At 47.0% G+C, this 13,489-nt stretch overlaps 1 protein-coding gene across 1 annotated transcript in view; it reads left to right on the top strand.

The window, feature by feature from the left end:
* Positions 1-13,489, top strand: part of LOC134341058 (serine/threonine-protein kinase SIK3-like) — a 410,314-nt gene that overhangs the window by 103,277 nt on the left and 293,548 nt on the right. Inside the window, exon 4 of the mRNA XM_063038806.1 lies at positions 6,679-6,840. Within this exon, the coding sequence (XP_062894876.1) occupies positions 6,679-6,840 (162 nt within the window). The remainder of the gene's footprint in view (positions 1-6,678; positions 6,841-13,489) is intronic.

Here is a 13,489-nt window from a genome sequence, read left to right on the forward strand (position 1 = left end):
GATCAGCGGGAACCCGGTGTGTGTCCGCCCTTGCCTGGGTGCCGGGTTCACTACAGAGGATCGACCGCATCTGGAGGAGGGGTCACAGTCGGTGACCTCAGGTGACATCACCAAGGACCTGCCCAAAATCGCCGGTCTGTGAGTGAAGCCGTGTCTGAATGATCAGTTGTTCCTGTTCTCTCTCTCTCTCTCCCCCCACGTTGTCCATCGCCGTGGCAACGATTACTGCGAACTGAACTACTAAACTGGACTGAACTTTGGGTCACTTTGAAATTTGGTCATTTACCCCTAGACAACGATAGAGCTTGATTGATGCTGTTATCTTAATTCTGTGCACATCTGTGTTTATAATCGCTGAACTGTTGCATTTATTATCCTTTCGATTACTGTGTTGCTTGTTTCTTTAATAAAACTTTCTCAGTTCTAGTACTCCAGACTCCAACTGAGTGATCCATTTCTGCTGGTTTGGCAACCCAGTTACAGGGTACGTAACATAAGTGGGGTTCTCGTCCGCGATTTTGAATGCTAAATTTGGGACGGAGTAAATTGATTGGGTTAAAATTCCCGAAAGAAAGAAAAGACAAACAGCAGAAATGGAGGCTGAGGAATTTATAAAGGCGCGGACCTTGGAGGCATTAGAGGATGCCAGGAAATCGGAATTGATAGCTGTGGCCAAACGGTTGAATCTTGCCAAAGTGAAGTCGACAATGAGGAGAGAGGAGATACACAGAGCTATTGTAGAGCACTATGTATCTAAAGGTGTGTTTCCCCAAGGTGAGCTGGGGGTGGTGTCTATTGAAAAACCTGCTACAGACACGGTACAGGTACAGCTTGAAAAACTGAGACTCGAGCACGAGTTCCGGGTACGGCAGTTGGAGAGAGAAGAGAAAGAGAGAGAGAGACAGTTAGAGAGAGAGGAGAAAGAGAGGCAATGGGAGCGAGAAGAGAGAGGGAAACAGAGGGAAAGGGAATTTGAGCTGGAGAAGTTAAAGATAAGGGCCGAGCAGGGGCTCGTGCCGAACCAAGGTGGAGGGTTCCGGGCGACCCAGGAGGTTAGGCTGGTTCCCCCATTTGACGATACCGACGTGGATCGGTACTTTCTCCACTTCGAAAAAGTGGCTATAAGTCAGGACTGGCCGAGGGATAAGTGGGTTGTTTTACTTCAGAGTGTACTGAAAGGGAAGGCCCAAGAAGCTTACTCCGCTTTGTCCGCGGAAGATGCCCAGAGGTATGAGGTGGTGAAAGAGGCCATCCTCAGGATTTATGAGTTGGTCCCGGAGGCATACCGGCAGAGGTTCCGGAATGCGAGGAAGCAGTGGGACCGCACGTATTTGGAGTTTGCTCGTGAGATGCAAACATATTGTGAGCGTTGGTGCACCTCGAAGGGGGTAGAGGGGGATTATGACAGACTGCTGCAGCTGATTCTGATTGAGCAGTTTAAAGGTTGTGTCCCTGAGGGTATGAGACCCTACCTCGATGAGAAAGAGGCAGCCACGTTAGCCGCAACTGCTAAGTTAGCGGATGAGTATGCGTTGACGCATAAAATGAAGTTTGCCCCGAGTAAAGGCTACCAGAAGGGTAGTCAGGACGGCGGGGAGAGTCCGCTGGAAAAGTCAGAAAGTAAGCCAGGGACTAGTGAAAAGGATAAGGTAGACCGGGAGCAGTCTGGTAGGAAGTCTCCTGGGGTCGTCTGTTATAATTGTGGGAAAGCCGGACACTTTGCGTCCAGGTGCTTTGCCCCAAGGAAGGAGACGGGGAAAGGAAAAGCGGAAATTTTGAATGGCTGTATCGAGCTGTTAAGCGAATCGCTAGGGAAGGACAGGTCTGAAAAAGTCCAGGAAGGGCGCGAGAGGTTTATCTCGGCCGGACTGGTGTCAGTGAAGGAGAGGTTAAAACCAGTTCCAGTGCGGATCTGGAGAGACACGGGAGCGTGTCAGTCACTAATACTGAAGAGTGTATTAGAGTTTAGCTCAGAGACCCAGACTGGGGAGGTAGAGGTCAAAGGTGTTGTGGAAGGGACAGAGTCAGTCCCTTTGCACCAGATACACTTATAGAGCAACCTGGTCTCTGGACTGGTCACGGTCGGGGTGAGGTCCGAATTACCGATGAAAGACGTGGAAGTCTTGCTCGGTAATGACATCGCCAGAGGAATTGTGTTCCCTGCCGTGAGGCTGACAAGTCAGCCTGCCAGCATGGAGGCCCCGCCCGTGGACTCGCAGGTTTATCCCGTTTGCGCAGTAACTCGGCGGATGGCGAGGAAAGCTGCAGAGGCCGACATAAATTTAGCTGAAACATTTCTGCCAACCTTGTATGAGACGGGGTGTAGTGAGACAAGAGGTAGTGAGGGAGCTGGGACAGACGTAGCAGTATCCAGGAAAGAATTTGTGCAGACACAGGAGCGAGACGAGGGGCTGATGGTTGTGGCAGAGACAGCTCTCTCTGACACAGCCTTGACAAGGGAACTAGTAGGCTATTGTGCGGATGAGGAAGTGCTAAGGAAGAAAGGGAAATCAAGGACAGTACCCGCAGATGAGGAATGGGGGGTGGTGGAAAAGAGTTATGGGGATGAGGTTTTTAACACGGCCCACGAGGTACCCCCCGGTGGACATTTTGCGGTGCTGGAGGAAACAGTTGGTGGAATCGTGAAAGAGATTTACCGGCTGCCCAGGGGGAAAAATGTTATTGATCATGACCGACGCGAACTGAGACGGTCACCGGCTTTTGATATGCTAACAAACCTAGTCGGTGTTAGCGTGGAAATCAATGAAGCTAGGGGCCCCCTGATAAGAGGAAAAAACCATTTTGAAAAGATTAGGATGGGATCGGTCAGATGGGAGAAGGCTATTGTTTTGGCCAGGTCTACTGATAAGGTCTCTCCCTTAATCCCTGAACAAAGCGAATCTTTAGAAGTAATTAAACGACTCGCACCCGTGTGTTTGATTGTCCCGAGGAAATGCAAAGAACTGGGACGTTGGGTGATGTCTGTTACAATAGGGCAGCCTAGTAAAGAACACCGATATATAATGAGTAATTCAGTGACTAAAGGGCTGATGAACACAGAGGTGTGTATTGGCAATTTAATACGGCTGTCTGAAGCCAGCTTGATAGTGAACCTTGAAAAAAATGAATTCGGCCACACGAGGGTCACTTACCTGGGAATTGTGGTGACACAGGGGCAGCTGGCAGCAATGCAAGCTACAGTGCAGGCTATCGCTGACCTCCCAACCCCGACAGACAAGAGGGCCCTCAGAAGGCTCTTGGAGATGGTGGGGTACTGCAGGAAGTTTTGCAATAACTCTGCGGTCAATACCCGTCCCCCTTCTACTAAGCCCTTGTGAGAGAAAACTGAGTCAGAATGGGGCGACCCTTGTTATTGTGGTCCGGGACAAAACCAAATGAGAGGTTACATTGGTCGCAATTCATCAGTGTTTTTGGCCACTATGAAGTTTGCTGAGTTGGAGCCTGGTCTAAGGGATTATTAATAACATGTGTAAAAGGAACAGAAAATGTGATGACTGTCTGTCAAGGTGTTGACAGCTTCAAACTCGCTGTGTTAGCCAACTAGCTGTTAAAGATGTATATTTGTGTATGTATCAAATAATGTATTCATGTTTGTAATTTTTACCTCCCGGTAAAAATCCTTAAAGGGGGGAAGTGTGACGAGAATACACATAAAATTAAGATGTTTGCTGGCCTGGGTTAGCATCAGTGGCATCAGCAGTTGGTCTGCCACCTGCCCTCAGGGGAAGGAGAGATAAGGAACAATGGAGCAGCGTCTGGAGATGTGTAATGAAGGGACGTGGGAGAGAGAGCTGTCTGGAGCGGCTCCCCCTTTGAACCCTGAACTGTTTGAAGTGATGGACAGGCGATGCCCCAGCAGGGGGATAAAAAGGGACAGGTTCGCTAAGGCAGCACACACGCCACCCGAGGTAACGAGACCCTGGAAGCGGTACGCTTCTCACGAGTCGGTGGGAAGTACCAGACAACGGCCAGGGTGGAAAGGTACGATCAGCGGGAACCCGGTGTGTGTCCACCCTTGCCTGGGTGCCGGGTTCACTACAGAGGATCGACCGCATCTGGAGGAGGGGTCACAGTCGGTGACCTCAGGTGACATCACCAAGGACCTGCCCAAAATCGCCGGTCTGTGAGTGAAGCCGTGTCTGAATGATCAGTTGTTCCTGTTCTCTCTCTCTCTCTCCCCCCACGTTGTCCATCGCCATGGCAACGATTACTGCAAACTGAACTACTAAACTGGACTGAACTTTGGGTCACTTTGAAATTTGGTCATTTACCCCTAGACAACGATAGAGCTTGATTGATGCTGTTATCTTAATTCTGTGCACATGTGTGTTTATAATCGCTGAACTGTTGCATTTATTATCCTTTCGATTACTGTGTTGCTTGTTTCTTTAATAAAACTTCCTTAGTTCTAGTACTCCAGACTCCAACTGAGTGATCCATTTCTGCTGGTTTGGCAACCCAGTTACGGGGTACGTAACACATAGAACATGAGTTTACTGTTGGAGGTTGGAGGTCCTTCTGGTCCTTCATGCCTCAGAGCAAGCAAAAAGTGCTGATTTGTGTAAAAGTAATTAATCACCTTGTCTCTAAAGAATGTTTTTTTACATTATTTGGTTGTGAGTATTGGTCTTCACAAGTGACAGAGTGATCCTTTAAAAATTTACATACATAGTTCTTCAGTATTTTAACATTTAACAATAAAAACATGCAGTATTTACTGCTGGAATCAAGTGTTTGATTGCCAGTTATAATTGATTTTTCTAAAATACCCACCAAATAAGCTAAACTTGACTGTATTGATTTTTTCCTTTCCACTGTGTTGATTCTTTCACATTATTAAAACAAAAATATCTATGAAAGGATTTGTTAGTATTCAGGGAGGTGATGCATAAAGAAAGTATATGGCTCTTGATCTTAATAAATTTACCATTGATTATTTTTTTATGTCGTTCAACTTCAAAGACCGAAGTACATTGATGATCAAAGTACTGTACTGTGCATATATGCCAAGGTACCTAAGACTTTTGCACAGTACTGTATATTGTGCCCTTCCAGTTACCAATTAACACTTAATATCACTGAGCTAATACAAACCCAAATTCTCTTATTTCTCTTCCCAACTACCTTCTTATTTTTGCTATATATACCTAAGACTTTTGTACAGTGTTGTATGTACAGGTTTCCCCACAATCTCGAAGGTAGACCGTTCCTATGAAACGGTTCGTAAGCCGGAATGTCGTAAAGCGAAGAAGCAGTTACCATTTATTTATATGGGAAAAATTTGTGAGCATTGGCAGACCTAAAAATAACCTACCAAATCATGCCAAATAACACATAAAACCTAAAACATATAGTAAAAGCAGGAATGATATGATAAATACACAGCCTATATAAAGTAGAAACACTTTTCTACAATCATTGCTGAACTGTCCACCTTAGTGAAAATCTCATGCAAGCGCTCTGGGCAGAAACACCAGTAACCTTTAAGCTATGAAGCTGCCAAATCATACCAAATAACACATAAAAATACACAGCCTATTATAGTAGAAATAGTGTATGTACAGTGTAGTATCACTTACCGACTGATGATGGTGTGTTAGGCTGAATCGTCAGAGGTTGGGATGGTGCAGTGGTCCCAACCTCTGGGCAGCAAACCAGTACCGATCCATGGAGAATGCAGTGGTACAGCGGTAGCCGGGACGCACCCAGCACATCTTAAAGAAAAAAGCTGAAATAAACAAGCTAATTAATTAGGTGCCGCCCGACACGTAAATGTTGGCCCGGGTCAGAGGCGACGCAATCAGCAATCACTTCAATCTGGGCTAACATTTACGTGCCAGGAGGCACCTAATTGCTTGTTTATTTTGACTTTTTTTCTTAACGATGTGCTGGGTGTGTCCTGGCTACCGCTGCATTCTCCGCGGCCGGGGGGTTGGGGTTATGGGACACTGGGGTGTCATCTCATCGTCGTCTGTTTACATCAGGGCAGGCAGGTCATCATCTTCTATGTCGAAACGCTTAATTATGTCTAGTTTTAGGTTAAGTGTAACACCCTTACGAGCTCTTTCAGGCTTTTCAGATACCTTGGAACTCATCTTGCTAACTGCTGCTCACAGGCATGTGTTTAAGCAGTTCCGGCTAGAATGCAGTTCCAGGGGAGGGGCTTGGCTGCTTGGGACGCGTGCTGCCTTTTTTCGTAACAGTGAAAACATTTTCTGTTAGCGAAAACAGGTAACTAATGTAGATCTTTCGTAACAGCGATGTGTCGTAAAGCAAACGTTCGAAAAGCTGGGAACACCTGTATATACAACCTCATACTATATGTTGTATAATATATAACTTTGAGATTAGACTTCTTACAAGCAGCCATGAAACAGAAACACAATAAAAACATTTTTAAATCCACTCAGCTAAAACTGTTAAACACCCATTGTGAAAAAAACAAGTCATGTAAAAAAAAAGTAAACAAATAACACACAGAGCTTGAGCTGCAAAATCCTCAACAGGGAGTTTAGAGCCACAGAGTCAGTTTAACACTGTAGCTGACCCAGGAGTCTGATGAAAGCTAGAAATATGTGAAACATTACTTGTTGCAGCTGTTGTTTAATTCATGTACCTGATACTGTGCCTCATTTTGCCTCTCTTTCAAAACTGTAGATCACCTTGTGGCCCATGGACGAATGGCAGAGAAAGAAGCCCGAAAGAAATTCAAGCAAATTGTTGCAGCTGTTCATTTTTGTCATTGTCGAAACATTGTACATAGAGATCTGAAGGCGGAAAACTTACTCCTGGATGCTAACCTTAACATAAAGATTGCAGGTATGTAGATTTTAATTTGCCACTATTTCTAAATATTAAATTTGATGTAAACATCTTTGCTTGTATTCAAACAGTTGAATCAGAGCACACATTGAGTAAATTATTTTCAACATACAATACAGATATTGCATTTCCCTGTTATTTCTTACTTACAAAAGCCTATCATCCCTGCTGGGACTTAGCTTGCTAGAGTCCTCACGTTGGGCCAGTCTCTTAAGCTGTAGCCCATTTCCTAGATCCCTTCTCTCCGAACATGAGCTGTTTGGAGTTTCTGTTGACATTTCTGTAGTTGACTAGCTTTGGGTTTTGTAAGGGGAGGTTGTTAACCCCATGACTAACCATCCTTCTTTTAAACCCAGGCTTGTGACTATCCATTTTGGAGGTCACTGTTATCTCTGGGTGCTTAATTTTTGTGCCAGTTTTTATTCACAAATATGGTATGGTGCATACTAGTTTGCATTTTTTTGTTTTATTAGCTATTCGCAGAACAAAGATTCTCAAATTTCATATGGTGTTCCTGGAGATTCTAAACATTTTTCTGATATCTCTGCCTAGAAGAATAGGTAAAATGGAGATACACTCAGTGACCACTTTATTAGGTACAGTGAGGAACTTAGTGTGTCTTCTGCTGTAGCCTATCCATTTCAAGGTTTCATTTGTGTGCTGTGCTATACAAAATTGTTGTAAAACTTTGTAGCTGAGTTACTATTCTTTCCTTTAGCTTGAGTTAATCTAACCATTCTCCTCTGACATTAACAAGTCTGTTTTGCTCACAGAACTGTTCAAGTCATCCCATCTGGCATCAGAGGTCAAAGTCACTTTAGATCACATTTCCTTCATCTTCCTGTGCTTATTGTGAACAACAACTGAACTTCTTGACCATGTCTACATGCTTTTATGCATTAAATTGCTGATACATGATTGGACGATTAGCTATTTGCATTAAAGAGCAGGTCAATTGATAGTGTTGGTATTCAAAAAGTAGTGATTTTTATTTTAGTCAGTTAGAATAACATGTCAGCTGGCTGAATTCCTCCATTGATAACTATTAGGAACCAATTGTAGTCGCGCTGATACGCAACGAGTGAAAGCAACACACTGAGTTGAGCAGGGTCTGGTTGAACTGTTTACTGTTTCAAACTGCGCATGCTTAAGTAACCTGCTCCCAGCATCTCCTGCTCTTTGTGGGGCAGAAGTGACGTCGGCTTCCGGGCTGAGGTCTGGCCCGCACTCAGAGCCCTCTCGGTTGCCACTGGCTGCGGACTCGCTGGTGACTGCTGGAGCCGGTTCGCTTGCCGTGTGGGCGAGTCGCCACATGACCCCCCCCCCCCCCCAGAATCAGTGCTAGGAGGTGCAGAGTCCACAGCCTGCACACTGTCAGATCTTTTAGGTGGCCGGCCTCGACGTTGTGGGGGTGGTACTGCAACCGGGCATTCAAGGTCTAGATGCACTGGTTTGAGACGGTCAATGGTAAAAGTCTCTTCACGACCACCGATGTCGAGAACACAGGCTGTCCCATTATGGCGCACCACCTTGTAGGGTCCTTCGTATAGTCGCTGCTGGGATGGTCTGTGTGAGCCTCGGCGAACAAAAACATACTTGCTCTGTTGTAGGTCCTTGGGTACGAAAGAGGGCGTTGTTCCGTGGTGGGACGTTGGGACTGGAGCAAGTGTTCCAAGCCGCTCCTGGTTAGTCCTGACGAAGGGTCTTGGCCTGAAACGTCGACTGCACCTCTTCCTACAGATGCTTCCTGGCCTGCTGCATTCACCAGCAACTTTGATGTATGTTAGTTAGGACCTCAGCAGGTGTGTCCTCCGGGCCACAGGGTGCTGGCACAAACTCACTGGGAACTGTGAGCAGGGCACCGTAAACCAGTTCGGCTGATGATGCGGCCAGGTCCTCCTTGGGTGCCGTGTGGATACCAAGCAGCACCCAGGGGAGTTCGTCCCCCAGTCTGGCCCTCGAAGGCGTGCCATCAGGGCCGACTTCAAGTGCCTGTTGAAATGTTCCACCAGGCTGTTAGACTGCGGGTGGTAAACAGTTGTTCGGTGGAGCTGGGTTCCGAGGGGTTGTGCCAGCACAGACCACAGAGTCGATGTGAACTGCACACCTCTATCTGAAGTGACGTGGGCTGGGAGTCCGAACCGTGCCACCCAGGTGGTAATCAGGGCTCTGGCGCATGTCTCCATGGCCGTGTCAGCGAGTGGGATAGCTTCCGGCCACCTCGTGAACCTGTCCACCATGGCAAACAGGTATCTCGCTCCTCTTGAAACCGGCAGTGGGCCGACGATGTCCACGTGGACATGTTCAAACCTGCTATTTGTTGGCTGGAAGGGTTGCAGTGGGGACCTCATGTGCCTCTGGATTTTGGAGGTTTGACAGTGCGTGCATGTCCTGGCCCAGTGCCTGACCTGCTTGCGTAGACCGTGCCACACAAACCTGTCTGCAATCAGCCGGATGGAAGGGTGGGCTAAACTGTGCAAGCGGTGCCTCCAAGCGGTCGAGACAAAGGGCTGAGGTTGCCCCGTGGACACAATGCAAAGGAGCTTCTTACCTTCGGGCCCAATGGGTATGTCTTCGAGGCGGAGTCCTGAGACTGCAGTTCGGTACGCCGGCATCTTGCTGTCCAGTTGCTGTGCCTTAGTTAACGCCGCAAAATCTACCCCCGTAAACACAGAGTGTACTGATTGGACGGAGGTGCATGACAGTGTGTCAGCTACCACATTGTTCTTCCCGGAGATGTGCTTGATCGTGGTGGTAAACTCCAAGATGTACGACGGATGGCGTTGTTGGTGGCCCGACCACAGGTCCGATACCTTGGCAAACGTGAAAGCGAGGGGCTTGTGGTCTGTAAAAACTGCGAACTCTCTCCCTTCCAGGAAATACCTGAAGTGCCGGATGGCAAGGTACAGGGCCAGCAGCTCCCTGTTGAAAGCCCTGTACTTAAGTTCCGGGGGTCGTAGGTGCCGGCTGAAGAAAGCGAGCGGTTTCCACTGACCTTCGATGAGCTGCTCAAGCACGCCGCCAACTGCCACATCAGAGGCATCCACAGTGAGGGCAGTGGAGTCGTCGACCCGGGGGTGGACCAGGAACGTGGCGTTTGCTAGCGCATTCTTGGCTTGTTTGAAAGCTGCCTTCGCCTCCTCTGTCCAGGTGACCTCTTTGACCTTGCCGGACATCAGGCCGAAAAGGGGCCGCATGATCCGAGCTGCTGAGGGCAGGAAATGGCGATAAAAGTTAACCATCGCAACAAATTCCTGCAGGCCTCTAACAGTGCTGTGTCTGGCGAATTGGCGGGTGGCTTCAACTTTCGCCGGCAGAGGAACAGCTCCATGGTGGTCGATCCAGTGTCCCAAGAAGTTTTTGGCGGGTAGGCCAAACTGGCACTTGGTGGGATTGATAGGCCGTAGTCGCTTAGGCAGTGGCAGAGCAGACGTAGATATGTTAGATGTTCCTGGCGAAGGCCGCTGGCGATAAGCGTGTCATCCAGGTAGATGAACAGGAAGTCCAGATCTCGCCCTACTGCGTCCATCAGGCGCTGGAATGTCTGCTCCGTGTTTTTGAGCCCGAGCGGCAACCTGAAGAACTTGAACAGGCCTAAGTGGGTAATGAGGGCTGTCTTGGGTACATCTGATGACACCCTCGGACCAAGTCAATCTTCGAAAGGATGCGTGCCTCGGTGCAGGTTGGCCATAAAGTCCCGGATATGCGGTACTGGTGATCAGAAGTGGTGGTGTCGTTCAGCCTCCTAAAGTGGCCGCACAGTCTCCACCCTCCCGTGGACTTGGGCACCATATGGAGTGGGGAGGCCCATAGACTGTCGGAATGCCGCACAGTTCCCATCTCCTCCATCTTCTTGAATTCCTCCTTCGTGAGGCAGAGCTTGTCGGGCGGTAGCCTGCGGGCCCGGGCATGAAGGGGAGGTCTAAGTGTGGGGATATGGTTGGGGTTTGTTGAGGAAAACTGTGGCGTGATGATAAATGGGAACTCCAATAACACTCTGGTGAACTCTTTGTCGGAATAAGTGACGGAGTCCAGGTGTGGGGCTGGTAACCAGGCCTCACTGAGGGAGAAAGTCTGAAACATCTTCACATCAACCAGTCGTCATCCCTTCAAATCCACGAGCAGGCAGTGCACACAGAGGAAGTCCGCACCCAGCAATGACTGTGATACTGCGGCCAGCGTAAATGTCCATATAAAGCAGCTGGAACCGAACTGCAAGGGGATGGTTCTTGTGCCGCAGGTGCGGATGGTGCTGCTGTTGGCTGCTGTAAGTTCTGGTCCTGTTCTTCTAGTTCAGGTATCGTGGCTCGGGTGAGGGGGGGGAGTAGGACACTGATTTCCGCCCCCGTCTCCACCAGGAATCTACGCCCGGAGTGCTTGTCCCAAACGTAGAGGAGGCTATCACAGTGCCCAGCCGCTGTAGCCAACAGCGATGGCTGGTCCTATGTTTCACTGGAACGAGCCTGGTGGTTGGCAGCGGCGGGCCCCGGAACCCCGCTTTGATGATAAAAACACCAAGACTCAGAAGTGGTGCTGTCCCTTGGTGTGGGTGTTACGTGCTCCGCCACTGGGGTGTGGGAGGGCTGGGTTTCCAGCCGTGCGGCAGCACTAATTTCGATGGTGGTTCTGCCATTTTGTTTGGTCCGCCAAAGCATGTCCGTGCTGAAGTCTTCATCTGCTAGCAGGAGGTGGATGTCTTCTGGCATTTGCTCCAAGAAGATCTGTTCAAACAGCAGGCAAGGCTTATGGCTGTCTGCCAGTGCTAGCATGTTGCTCATCAGGCCGTCCATATGCAGTAACCGCGCGGCCCGTTCACAGCAGAAGAGGCCAAATGTGTGGATTAACAGGGCCTTGAATGCCTCGTACCTATCTGTTGCTGGGGGCTGATGCAGGAAGTTGATAACGCGGCCCGCTGTCTCCTGGTCAAGGGTGCCCACCATGTAGTAATATCTGGTGGCGTCTGAGACAATTTGCCTGACCTGGAGCTGGGCCTCCACTTGCTCAAACCAGACCAGGGTTTGGGTGGTCCAGAAAGTTGGCAGTTTAAGAGAAACTGCATTCTCAAGAGCCGAGTCGTTCATGCTGGGTCCAAATGCCGTTGAACCGTAGGGGTCACCAACGTAGTCGTGCTGATACGCAACGACTGAAGCAACATACTTGTCGAGCAGGGTCTGGTTGAACTGTTTATAGCATTGTTTTTATTTTGGTAGTGTTCTGATTTATTCTGTATTTCATTTAAATATATATTTTGTTATTTAGTTAATCAGTAGTTCATTTTTTATACTTTTTTAACTATTTCCATGTAACCAGCTAATTAAGGCAACTGCTTACTTGGGTCAAAATATACTTTTCTGGTGTTTCCTTATTAACCAAAATCTACTGTATTAGATGGAGAAAAAAACACAGGAAAATATTGGAATATCATTGAATGTGATAAGGCAAAAATATCATTGAGTATGATAAGGCAGCTCAATCTTAAGAGCAGACAGTAAGCACTTCGAAAAGAAGTGCTGTTAAATGCTGTCCCTTTATATAGTATGGGAAAATAAATTTAGTTAAAGCTGATTGTTCTTTGAATAAGGTGGGGGAATCTTAAGACCAGAGGATACAACCTTAGAATACTGGGGTAACCTTTTAGAACAGAGATGAGGAGGGATTTTGTTTTAGCCAGAGAGTGGAAAATCTCTGCAGTTCGTTGCCATGGGTGGCTGTGGAGCCACTGAGTATATTTAAGGCAGAGGTGGATAGATTGTTGATAATTCAAGGCATGAAGGGATATATGGAAAAGTTAGGAAATAGGGGTTGAGAGGGAAAATGGATCAGCTGTGATGAAACAGCAGAACAGACTTGATTGGCCAAGTATCGTAATTTTGCTTTTATATCTTATGGTCTTAATCAGGAATTATTTGTTGTGTATTTAATATTTCAATAATATTTGAATATTTGAGTAAACATAAATATATTGTTTGATTAAGTATTCTTTGATGATGAAATAATTCACTATGGGTTATTTGGACGGAGTATGTGAATGGCAAAATCATTACAATGCTAATGTACTCACATTTCCTGTCTCTTCTTTGATTAGTACTATGTATAGGATTTACAAAATATAAAGTAGTGAAGAGAAAATTTTAAACGAACCCATGATATCTACCTACTTGTTGAAGCAGAGCAAGACTTCTGAGTTAAAAAATTAAGTGCAGCGAGAAGTTTTAAGTTAAAAAAATTTCAGCTTGTGTCTCTTTGGAAGGGAGAGCAGCCAATAAAAATTAAAAGTGGAAATGAAATTTTTAAGATCTCCCTTTGAACCTTCCTTTCTGTGCTTCTTCTATTTTTCATTCCTCCTGTTGATTGCAACTTCCCCAAAACCTGACTCCATTCTATTCCGCTATTACCTACTAGCCTCTGTAACAACCCTCACCTGGTTCCATCATTCCATCATCCTCGCTATAGTTGGTTCTACCTATTACCTACTATGATAAATTCCACTCTTCCCTGATACTGCCAATTGTTCCCTATCACTCTTTGATGTCCTGAAGAACTTTCTACTCTCATATTTCCATTTCGTTTCTCGGTGAAATATTATTTGAATTTATCGCACACGGTTTTGTACTCCTTTTTCTAAGCGTCACTCAGTCTTAGTCCA

This window comes from Mobula hypostoma, chromosome Y (assembly GCF_963921235.1).
Source record: "Mobula hypostoma chromosome Y, sMobHyp1.1, whole genome shotgun sequence".
NCBI lineage: Eukaryota > Metazoa > Chordata > Chondrichthyes > Myliobatiformes > Myliobatidae > Mobula > Mobula hypostoma.